The following is a 12,451-nucleotide window of genomic DNA, read 5'->3' as shown; positions in this document are numbered from 1 at the left end:
TATCATTAATATTTATTTTTAAAAAAAAAAAAAAATAATCATATTAAAACAAACTTTTATTTTTGATAGTATTCAATAGAGAAAAAAAAAATACAAAGAAAAATGAATTTTCTCCTTATTTTCCTTTCCTTTTCCTATATAAAATCCTTGATCCAAACAGACCTAAAGATTTAAAACAAACATAATCACCATGACTCCAATCTCAAATTGAAATATAGACAATACTCAATCTTGATTGATCACCAAAACTAAACTAGTAAGAACATTTTTGTACACATTGATTTTCTATAAACTCCATGGTTCACACATGGCCTATACATTAAATATTTGACATATTGAACATCAACAAAAATCTGAACTAGGGCAAAGTGGTTCAAGTCCTCATGAATTAGGGCAGCATGAAGTTGAAGACTTCATATGATGGGCTTAAGAACAAGATCACCCTGCATGGAATGGCAGGGAATTGCATAATTGTTAAAAACAGTTCCCTGCAAATTGAGATGATCAATTATTAGAAAGTCAGGCCACTGGAGGGGAAGCTGTTTAGGGGCGAAATGCATTCAGCCTCAAGATTGCAAGCACCACACTACATGCTACCAGACAGCTCTAAATATAAGCGCATCATCCTCGAGACAATCTTTTTTTTCCCTTCTTTTGGATAAGAATCTTCATGATTTTTTTTTTTTGGATAACAATCTTGCCTGTTCATTTATTGTTTTTGTGAATGTTCAGTTGAGTTATTGTACATCTACCTCTAATTTGTTCAATAAAATTACTCAACTCTTAAAAAAATTTTAATGCAATCAAAAACTTCATTTCATTTTTTGTCAAAGGAATGCTGAGAAGTTTAGGATTGCACACAAATTTTCAAGCAAATGCCAAATGTTTGCCTAATCAATTTGTATCTTCCTACATGGCTGAATCTTTTTTTCTTTAATCTGAAAACACCATTCACTTTCCCTGGGCCTTTTTCCATGAGGTAATGATGACACCTGGAGTCCATAATGCGGCATATCACTCAGACTCAAATACTTGAGACATTCGGAATAGTCATCTATGTTAAATTCATTTACAACTCTATTTTTAAAAAAAAAAAGCATTGACAAGATATGCTGGTTGCAAAAAATTTATGTCTGCATACTCAAAGAAATAAATAAAAATAAAATAGTGTGTGGACTTGATTGCTAAAAAATGCAAGTTTGTGCATTTTAATGGAAATATATATATATATATATATATATATATATATATGTATGTATATGTATATGTATATGGACTCAAATGGTAAACATAGAAAACTTCGCAAACTTCAAGTGTCATTACCTCTAAACCCTAAAGAAACAATTGAGAAGTAAATTTAGAAGATTACTACCACCTTTTAAAACACTTTAAGCTAGATATGCAGACATGGTCAGAACATAAATAAGGCCTTGACGAGTCCATATACATATACATATACACATATATATATATATATGTGTATATGTATATGTATATGTATATGGATATATATATATATATATATATGTATATGTATATATATATATATATATGTATATGTATATGTATATATATATATATATGTATATGTATATGTATATGTATATGGACTCAAATGGTAAACATAGAAAACTTCGCAAACTTCAAGTGTCATTACCTCTAAACCCTAAAGAAACAATTGAGAAGTAAATTTAGAAGATTACTACCACCTTTTAAAACACTTTAGGCTAGATATGCAGACATGGTCAGAACATAAATAAGGCCTTGACGACTTTGGTATGTAGTTAAAATCATCGAAAATGAATCTAACCTGAGGCGAAGCAAAGGCATGCCCGACGTCAAACTGGCTCGAAAGTCAATGTTGAGCACCAACAGAATCACTATTTTACATAAATAATGCCTTCATCAGGGTCCTCATCCTCCCTGTCTGTTTCATCTTCAGGTAGATCAGATGGTTCATATTGTTCTTGACCTCGGCCTTCAGCAATTTTTTCCTTGTTCTTTATCCTATCCAATATTGCAATCACCTGAAAATATTAAAACCCAACAGATCAGTATTTGCATAAGATAAAAACAGCCAACCTTCATTGCATACATAAGGTAGTGCTACTAGCTGCTATGCTCATGTGAGAAGATCAGATGGAATAAATGCAAAACTGAAGCATGCTTGTGTTCATGCAACATAGTTATTGTAAGTTCTCAAACTGGGACTGCTGGAAGATTCCTGACAAATGATTCTTTCTATAACAATAATTATGTTGATCAAACTAATGGAAAATAGGCTGACTTAAGCAATGGGCTGCCGGGTACACTGTAAAACATGAAAACAACTTAATCCAGATGAATTTTAACAAAAACAGTGCAATTATAAGAACAATGACAACTAAGAGGTTCTTTCACTGTTTATTGTGCAAATTCATTGATTGAAAGAAACCAACTATTTTTTTTTTCTTTTGGTTCACTCCTCATGCTTAATCCAAATTCAAAAAATTAAAACTTCCAACAATGGGTCGGAAAATGCTAAAATGAAAGCATGGAGATAATGGACCAAACAAATTGATCATGAGAGAACCAGTAGGTGACAGTGGGCACGTTTTCCAAGACAAACAACAACATATTCAAAACATTTAACCGAGGACCTTTTCCTCCCAATTCTGTCTCTGCTTGAATTCTGTGAATTTTGATCTTGGTGAAAACATGGGCAGAATCCACAAGAAAACAGAATTCAACACATTTTATAGATACCCAATCTGATTGAATATCATAAAGGATGCAAGGACTGAAGCAGTCCTTGCTTAGGGTGCTATATACTAAATATTATGTTCAAAACTTCAAATAGACATGTGATAAAGTTTTACCCTGCTTCCTCTTTCTAGAGACTCGTCTTCTATAAAGCGTATCTCAGGAGTCAATCGCAGCTTCATACGCTTCCCCAACACACTGCGAACATATTTAGCCTTTGACTTCAACCCAGCAATGGCAACCTCCTTTCCACGGTCATCACCAAAAACAGATACATATACTTTAACAACCTACTAACATGGAACGAAACTGTTGTTCAGTCATATACAAACCATAAATTTGCTATGTATAAATTAATGTCACTGAACGTGCTTTATATCTTTTATTCAGTTAAGAACAGATCATAGTTACATAATAATGATTAACATGCAGGTTCTCGCACACAAGTTTTTCATGCAGACCAAGGGAAATTGATAGTCCTTCAAGACCATATTCCATAAGATAGTTTGACAAGAAATATCAGACAAATTGATAGTCCTAGACCATATTCCAAAAGATAGTTTGACAAGAAATATCAGACAAAGTCCTAGAGAAATGTTTACAAAATGAATAGCTGCAGTCGTCCCACATTTACTTGGTGTGAATTGTCACACAATTTTTTTCTTTAGGAGGAGGGTAGAATGTTTATCATCTAAGTACGGCAAAGTCATCCCAAATGAGAGTTTAATTACATAAGAGTTCTAGTGTTAGATATATGTATTAAAAAATGGAAGAGAAAGGTAACATAAATCAATGGATGAGAACTAGGCGGTGAAACCTAAAGGAGGAAAATATAATAAAATTTAAAGATAAAATGATCAAAAAGGGTGATTGGACAACAAGAAGTAGTGTAGACACAAAAACTCTATGAAGTAGGTTAACTAGCCCTATCAAAAAGATAACGAAAGAGATTTTAGGTGAATCTAGAGGAAGATACTCAGCTAGTAAAGAAAGTTGGTAGTGAGCAAGATGTCCAAAAAGTTGTAAAGATAGGTGGGGGGGGAGGAAGATAAAATATAGCAAAAATAAAGAAATATGGAAAATTTTGAAAAACATAAATAAGTAAGAAAAGATGCAAAAAAGGCCATTACTAAAGCTAAAAATAGAGCATATAATAATTTATATGCCAAATAAGATACAAAAGAAGGGGAAATAGACATAAACTTGCCAAAGTTAGAGAAAGAAGGAACAAGGACTTAATTAATATTAATATATTAAACAATAAGGATGATAGTGTCTTGCTTAAAGAAAAAGGCATAAAAAGAAAGATGGCTAAGTTGTTTTAACAAGCTATTTAATGAAAATCACGTAGAATGCTTAAACCTAGAAATGACAAATGGGGAAAAAAGAAACTAAAAATTTGAGGTTTATTCACAAAATTAGAGTTAATGAAATTAAATTTGCATTAAAAACATGAAAAATGGAAAATCTACAGGATCGGATGACATCTAAATTGAAGTTTGGAAATGCATACGTGAAAACAGAATTACACAATTAACTAATTCATTAACACAATTATGAAAACTAAGGAAATGCCAAATGAATGAAGAAGAAGCATATTGTGAATGAACTAAGAATTTGCATAGTGGAATTTAAACGCAGCAAACAATGAAGAACCAAAATGGAACACATACACAGTATATCTGAAAGCAAGAATAACAACATGAAGATTTATGTGTTCGGCAATACCTACATCCACGGGAGTAATCGACAAAGGTTTTTACTATGTAAATGTCAAAGGAGAGAATACAATACAATTTACAATGATCTTCATCTCTCAATACACTCAGACAAGTGTATAAATAAAGTTTCCTTCGGAGATTTCCCCCCAAAACCCAACCAACTTAACGTTCAAATTCAAATTTTGAATTCAACCTAGCAAACCCAGAACAAAACCTTAGACAGTTTTCCTGAAACCGTTGACGGAATAAAATACCGAGAGCAGATTTCTGAAATTTCTGAAATTTCAGTAAAACCGTTAAAACCGTCGACGATTTCAGAAAACCATCAACGGTTTTCCCTAGAATGCCGATATTAACTATGCTCTCCTCCTTGTGTATGCTAACCATACCAAGAAATGAGCCACCAAACACAACAATCTCAACCTTGGTGAATTTCTGCCCCTTAGGAGAACCCGAAAAAACATAGCTGGACACTCCACCTTGACCTTAGAACGTTAGGTTGGGTCCGTCTCCCTTCTAGAACTTGGAGACATGAAGCAAGTCCAAGCAATGCTTGAACTTTTCAGTAATAACCGGTTTTGTCAAAATGCTCGTTGCATTTTTAGTTGTGTGAACCTTCTCCAATACAAGTTCACCTGAAGTAATCAATTCCCGGATCCTGTGGAACCTCACATCAATATGCTTGGTTGTAGCATGGTACACTTGATTCTTCGCTAAGTAAATGACACTCTGACTATCACAATGCAGCACAACTCCACCTTACGGTATACCCATCTCTTTGACCAAACCGGTAAGGCATAAGGCTTCCTTTGCAGTTTCGGCAACTGTCATATATTCAGATTCAGTTGTAGGCAATGCTACCAAGGATTATACCATGGACCTTCAACATATAGGTCCTCCCACAAGGGTAAAGACATAACCCGTTGTAGACCTTCTGTCATCCATATCTCCTGCAAAATCAGCATTGACAAACCCCACAACTGATGGACTATCTTGTTGCTTGTCGAACATGATGCCATAACTAGAAGTACCCCGTAAGTATCTGAAAATCCATTTGATGGCTTCCCAGTACTGTCTACCCGGATTAGAAAGAAACTTACTCACCACACTCACTGCATGTGTTAAGTCTGGTCTTGTACACATCAAGACATACATTAAACTCCCCCACGACACTAGCATAAGGGGCCTTTGACATATTCTGAATATCATCATCCGTACTTGGGCATTCAGCAGTAGATAATTTAAAGTGACTCGCTAAAGATATACATAACGGTTTAGCATCAGTCATACTGAGCCTTTCCAACACCTTCTCCGCATAACCGCCCTGAGATAACCACAACCTCCCTGCAATTCTATTCCGACGAATCTCCATCCCAAATATCTTCTTGGCTGGACCAAGATCTTTCATGTCAAACTCTTTATGCAACAGATCCTTTAACTGATTTATCTCAGTTAAATCTTTCGCAGCTATTAACATGTCATCAACATACAGCAACAAGCTTATTCACATACATCTTCTGTAGCCAATCTTGATCATATAGGAATCAAATATTTTGTACCATTGCCTTGGAGACTATTTCAACCCATAAAGAGATTTCTTCAACTTGCAAACTAAGTGTTCTTTCCCTGGTTCACTGAATCTCTCCGGTTATACCATATAAATCTATTCTTCCAAGTCACCATGGAAAAATGTCGTCTTCACATCAATTTGTTCCAAATGCAGATCATAATAAGCTACTAACCTCAACACTACCCTAATGGGAGTATGTCGGACCATAGATGAAAAGATTTCATCATAATCTATTCCCTTTTTTTGTGAGTATCCCTTTGCCACTAACCATGCCTTAAATTTCTCTCATTCATTTTCTGAAATTGTTTCCTTCTTCCTATATACCCATTTGCAATCTATCGCCCTCTTCCCATTTGGAAGCTCCACCAACTCCTAAGTTTGATTCTTATGCAGCGATTTCATTTCCTTAATCATAACACTCATCCACCTACTTTTCTCCTGACTGTGCATTGCCTCTTGAAAAGTAGTTGGATCATTGCAACTAGTAATGAAAACATAAGATACTAACTCTTCAAACTCATACCTTGGTAGTGGTCTAATAGTGCGTCTAGATCTCCGTATAGGAATACTGTCAACTTGCTGGTTTCCCGAGTTAGAATTCCTTGCAACTGGAGGACCAAGATCATTATCATTACCCTAAGTTTCTAACTCCACTTGCACAACATGTTCGTCTTTGCTCCAGTTTTCTGCCTCCTGTTTCTCTTCATCAAATTCTTGAGTACACTTCACCATAGCTTTCTCATTAGAAACTACATCCCTGCTAATCACCACCTTGTTTGCCATTAGATCCCATAACTTGTACCCCTTCACACCCTTTCGATATCCCAAAAGGATGCAACATCTAGACTTTGCGTCAAGTTTCGATCTCTCCTCACTAGACATGTGAACATAGACTGGACAACTGAATACCTTCAATCTAGAATAGTCTACTGCATTTCCCGTCCATACCTCTTCAGCCACTTTCCCCTCTAGTGATGCCCTTGGTGATCGGTTTACCAAGAAAGAGGTCATTCTAACTGACTCGGCCTAGAAGTTCTTTGGTAATCCTGCATTAAGTCTGAGACACCAAGCTCTTTCAGTTAGAATTCGATTCATCCTTTCAGCTACACCATTTTGCTGAGGTGTCCGACAAACAGTGAAATGACTCTTAATGTCTTGCTGCTCACAAAACTCCATGAACCTAGAGTCAGCATACTCCGTCCCATTGCCTGACCTAAGACATTTGATTCTCCTTCCCGCCTGATTTTCCACTTTAGCTTTCCACAACTTAAACCTGACAAACGCATCAAACTTGTGCCGCATAAAGTATACCCAGACTTTTCGTGAGTAGTCATCAACAAAACTCACATAATAAACATGTCCACCTCTTGATGCTACTCTAACCGGTCCCCAAACATCATGTAATCAAGAATACGTTTCGTCTTGTGAATAGCTAATTTAAAGTTTGCTCTATTTTGTTTCCTAATAACACAAATCTTACAAAAATTCACCTTACATGTTTTCATACCTTTAAGAGTTTCCTTTTGTGAAGTTCTTTCATACCATGTCAACTTATATGCCCAAGCTGCATATGCCACAAAATGGTTTCATCAAATTCAGTATCTATGGCTGCAGCTCCACCTACAATAGTAATTCCCTGCAGTGTATAAATATTTCCATCTAACTTTTGCCCTTTCATCACCGTCAGATTACCTTTCCACACTTCCATAATCCCACTTTTGGACTTGTAATTAAAGTCATTACAATCCAAGGTGCCAAGTGAGATAAGACTCTTCCGTAGGTACAATATGTGTCTTACATTGCTCAAGGTTCTCACAACATCATCAAACATTCTAATTCTAACACTTTCAATGCTAATGATTTTACAGGAGACATCATTTGCCAAAAGAACTGAACCTAAATTTACCAACCTATAGGTGTTGAACCACTCCTTGTTTGCAGTCATACGGTAAGAACATGCCGAACCTAGAATCCCTAAGCCCGTTAGGCGATCCGATTTCGACGAAACTGGGAGTACATCCCCATCACTGCAAATTGAATTTCCTTCATATACAACATTTGCTGATTCTGAAGTCCCTTCATGCTTTTCAGCATTTCCTTTCTTCCAATCCGAACACTCCGGTTTAACGTGCCCCTTTTTACCGCACTTATAACACTGGATATTCTTTTTCTTCTTGAATTGAGTTCGGGATTTTTGACTTGATCCATTTCTGAATCTTCCTCTCCCACGATCATAGTTACCTTTCACCACAAGTCCTTCTCCGTGTGAAATTTTCATCGCAAATTTTCAACCTTTGATGAAAACCCAACAAGACACTTGTCACCTCTTCCAAGTTTAGGGTCTCTTTCCCCCATGTAAGAGTGGTAACTAAATTTTCATACATGTGTGTCGCTGACAAGGAATTCAGTAGCATCAATGTCTTATCATCCTCTTCAAACTTCACGTCAACACGCATTAAATCGCTTATGATTTGATTAAATGCGTTGATGTGTTGATTCAAGCTCAAACCATCAACCATCTTAAACCAATAAAGACACTGCTTAAGAAATAATTTGTTAGTAAGGGATTTGGACATGTACCGGCCTTCAAGCTTTTGTCAAACAGCCGCAAGAGAATCTTCCTCCATAACATGATATAGTACTTCGCCGGCCAAACACAAACGTATTGTAGCAACAGTCTTTGCCTCTAATTCTCTCCAATTAGCCTCATCCATACCTTCCGGTTGAACACCATACAAGACCTTCACCATCCCTTACTGCACATGAAAATCTTTCACTCTCTTATGCCATAAACCAAAGTTTCCGGTTCCATCAAATTTGATAACGTCAAATTTTGCAGATGAAGTGTCTGATGCCATAACAACAACGCTCTGATACCAATTGATTGTGAATGAACTATGAATTTGCACACGGGAATTTAAACGCAACAAACAATGAAGAACCAAAATGGAACACACACGCAGTATATCTGAAAGTAAGAATAACAACACGAAGATTTACGTGATTCGACAATGCTTACATCCACGGGAGCAATCAGCGAAGGTTTTTACTATATAAATGTCAAAGGAGACAATACAATACAATTTACAATGATCTTCATCTGTCAATACACTCAGACAAGTGTATAAATAAAGTTTCCTTCGAAGGTTTTCCCCCAAAATCCAACCAACTTAATGTTCAAATTCAAATTTTGAATTTAGCCTCGCGGCCCAGAACAAAACCGTCGACGATTTTCCTAAAACAGTCGACGAAATAAAATACCAAGAGCAAATTTCTGAGATTTTTGAAATTTCAATAAAACCGTCGACGGTTACAGAAAACCGTCAATGGATTTCCCAGAATGTTGATATTAACTATGTTCTCTTCCTTGTGTATGCTAACCATTCCAAGAAATGAGCCACCAAACACAACAAAGCACTTTAATGCCCATATACAAAAATAAGAAGAAATTCAAAATTGTAACAACTATTGTGGAATTAAAATTATGAATTATACAATGAAACTGTGGGAAAGGGCAATTGAACAAGCACTAAGGCTAGAAAAAGTCTTTAAAAATCAATTTGATTTATGCCTAAGAGATCAAATATAGAAGCTACAAATCCTTTAAGAAGATTAATAGGAAAAATTAGGGAAAAGAAGACAAACTTGCATATGATTTTTAATTTTTTAAAAAAGTCTATGATCAAGTATGTAGGGAAGTTCTAAGGTTGGTTTTAAGAGAGAGAGAGAGAGAAAAAAAAAAAAAAAAGAGGACTATGTAGTAGGCATACTCATGTTGTTGGGCATATGTACTAGCATCAGGACAACAGATGAAGAGTCCAAGAAATTTCCAAGTTTATATCAAGGATTTGCTTCAAGCATTTTCTATTTGCTTTTCACAAATGATGGATGAACTTACTAGGAGTATTCAAAGTAAGGTTCCTTGGCATATGTTGTTTGCAGATGATCTTGTCTTGATTGATGAAACTAGAAATGGAGTAGAATCCAAATTATAATTATATAGAGAAGCTTTAAAATCTAGAGGTTTTAGGACAAATTGGAATAAAATAGAATATAAGAAATGTAATTTAAATCATGGAAAGAGGAATATTGGAAAAATGATTTTAACTTATTGGGCAAGAAATTAACAGCACTACGAGATTTCAATATCTTGTATGTAAACGTAAGCTCAAGAACAAATTGAAGAAGATGTTACACATAGAGCTAAAGTAGGGTAGTTAAAATAGGAAGTGTTCCTAGCGTGTTCCATGATCATAAAATGTCCTTAAAATTAAAAGAAAAGTTTTATACGGCGTCTATAAGTCCAACTATGCTATATAAATTAAAATATTGGGCAACTAAGAAGTAACATAGCTGAAAAGTATATGATGCCAAAATGAGAATACTAAGGTGGATGAGTGGTATAACATTAAAAATAAATTATGGAATGAACATAATTGTAGGAAGATAGGCATGAAGTTTGTAGAAGATAAGATAAAGAAGGGCAGGTTTGAGCATTATCAATGTAGGCCAAATAGTGCACCAGGAGTAGGAAGCTAGCTACCGTTAAAGGCAATAGAAGGGGTAGGGGTAAATCTAAATTACTTGGAATAAAATAATGAGTAAAGATTTAATAGCCTTTAAATTGGAGGAAATTGCACACAATCATTTAAATTGGTAAAAAAGGACTCACGTCACTAACCTCATCTAGTCTACTTAAGACTTTGTTGTTGTATGTGTCATCTGTCAAAGGGCAAGTGGGTATAGAAAGGCTCTTGCCAACATAAGATCAAGGAAGCATCAAATGACAGCCTTACCCCTGAATATGGATGGGCTGTTTCCATGACTTGAACCCATGACATCCAAATTGCTGCGTGTGTATTGTATGTATAAAATAAAAAATTTATCCTTCTATCTGACTTGTTTAGCCATCAAGAAAAGCAGCAGTTAGTTACCATCCATTGTGATTTTGGAGTTTTTATGGTGTGCACTTAGTTGCTTGGGATTCCTAGGCCTGAATTCAATTTCATATTTACAATTCATAGAGGAAAATTTCCAAATCTCCAGTCCATAAATCCATGAGAACAAACCTACTGACAAAAATACAAGAGGTAAGATCATGTAGCAATAGAAGCATAACAAATTAAAGACACTGACTATAATAGAAGCTTGTGCTTCATATATTCTTACTTTCAGCATACAAATGAATCAGAATAGCACTAGAGTCAACAAAATTCCTCATTTGGAGATTGGTTTATGTCTAATGATGAAGATTTTAGGAAACAACAAGCAAATATAGACAATAGAATCTTCGTTCTAACCTCATATAATCTTGAACAGAGACAAAAAGACACTCAACTTAAGTCATTGTCGCAGCTTATAACAAAAATCAGGAGATTAGAAATGACATGCGTAATCATGCACGTCACATTATATATATAATCCACAAATTAGCTCAATTTAGAGAACCCTACGGAATTAGAACTCAAGAAATTAACGAACCCGGTCATGTCGTTACAAAGTTCTAAACGTATAAAACGAATTGCACAATAAAAGGACCGATACGAACCTGCAAATCACCGGATACTTCGACGTCGCTGATGGTGGTGACGGAGGAGAGGTAGCGGTCGGCGCCGAGAGCGGCTTCGGGGAGGACTGCGTACTGGAGGACCTTGTCGGTGAGGAGCATGTCGGAGAGCTCTCTCTGTATCTGCTTCGCCACCATTTTCACTCTCCTAGGGTTCGCCATGCACCTCACATTCAGAGTGGTCACTGGCCGCGGACGGAGGGCGCCGAAAGAGGTCGAGCACGAAAGAGTCAGTGCCGGCGAACTTCTAAAGATGCTTGGACAGATTTTGCGGAGGTTGGCGGGGGTGGATACAGGGCGGCGATGAACCGCGAGCGGCCGTTGATGGGGGTCGAAGGGCAGCTGGAGGAGGAGATGATGCGACATTGCGGTGGAGAATTTTGATTCCCCTCCTTTTCTGTGGTTGTGGATATCTACGGCGCGTACAGTAGACAAAACAGCCATAGCAACGACGACGTTTCAGACTTGTTGAACAACTCAATATTTTAATAAAAAGTCAAAAATTGGTTAAACTGTCATTAAGTTAGATTTGTTATGAAAAATATGAATATCACCCCATCTTTCACTATTTTGATTTTTCCACCTCAATAAATATTTTGTTATCCATATTACCATATGAAATGGCACCCTACCGCTCGCATTTGTATACACACATTGCATACTTATATAGACACTTACATGCTTAAAGTAAGTAGGATGTATAGAAAGAAGAGTAGAGATAAAAAGAAGAGAGATATCTCGTACAAGACTGCAGATATTTTGTACAAGGGTCGATTCCAAATCATTTTGTATTTCTTCCCGAGATAGTGAAATTTTTTATGTCATCCGCTTGTGGAGGTTATATATTTAAAT

The 12,451-nt window shown here is 36.0% G+C and overlaps 1 protein-coding gene across 3 annotated transcripts; it reads right to left on the bottom strand.

Moving 5' to 3' along the window:
• Window positions 1–215: 215 nt before the first annotated feature.
• LOC131156421 (probable ribosome-binding factor A, chloroplastic) lies at window positions 216–12,030 on the bottom strand. Of its 3 annotated transcripts, none has more exons than XR_009136992.1 (4): window positions 11,582–12,030; window positions 2,859–3,032; window positions 1,811–2,027; window positions 216–488 (listed from the first exon to the last, which is right to left on the bottom strand). XR_009136992.1 is itself a non-coding variant. In XM_058110092.1 (3 exons), exons 1-3 carry the CDS (start codon window positions 11,963–11,965, stop codon window positions 1,881–1,883), a joined length of 705 nt encoding a protein of 234 aa, XP_057966075.1. In that variant the 5' UTR covers window positions 11,966–11,999; the 3' UTR covers window positions 1,749–1,880. The 3 variants fall into 3 exon arrangements, 1 of the variants encoding a protein (XP_057966075.1); XR_009136993.1 differs by having other exon boundaries at window positions 216–443; window positions 11,582–12,019; XM_058110092.1 differs by lacking the exon at window positions 216–488 and having other exon boundaries at window positions 1,749–2,027; window positions 11,582–11,999.
• Between the last annotated feature and the right edge of the window lie 421 nt (window positions 12,031–12,451).

The sequence above is a fragment of the Malania oleifera genome, chromosome 5 (genome assembly GCF_029873635.1).
Source record: "Malania oleifera isolate guangnan ecotype guangnan chromosome 5, ASM2987363v1, whole genome shotgun sequence".
Classification (NCBI taxonomy): Eukaryota; Viridiplantae; Streptophyta; class Magnoliopsida; order Santalales; family Ximeniaceae; genus Malania; species Malania oleifera.
Note: the sequence above shows the minus strand (reverse complement) of the source record. Positions and strands in the feature narration are given on the sequence as shown.

Excerpts from the sequence above, each read along its gene's own strand:
- LOC131156421 (XM_058110092.1), bottom strand. The coding sequence starts at position 11,965 with ATGTCGCATCATCTCCTCCTCCAGCTGCCCTTCGACCCCCATCAACGG. Across the intron at positions 3,033-11,581 it reads AAGTATCCGGTGATTTGCAG|GTTGTTAAAGTATATGTATC; the intron begins GTTCGTATCGGT and ends CCATGTTAGTAG. Across the intron at positions 2,028-2,858 it reads CTCTAGAAAGAGGAAGCAGG|GTGATTGCAATATTGGATAG; the intron begins GTAAAACTTTAT and ends TAATATTTTCAG.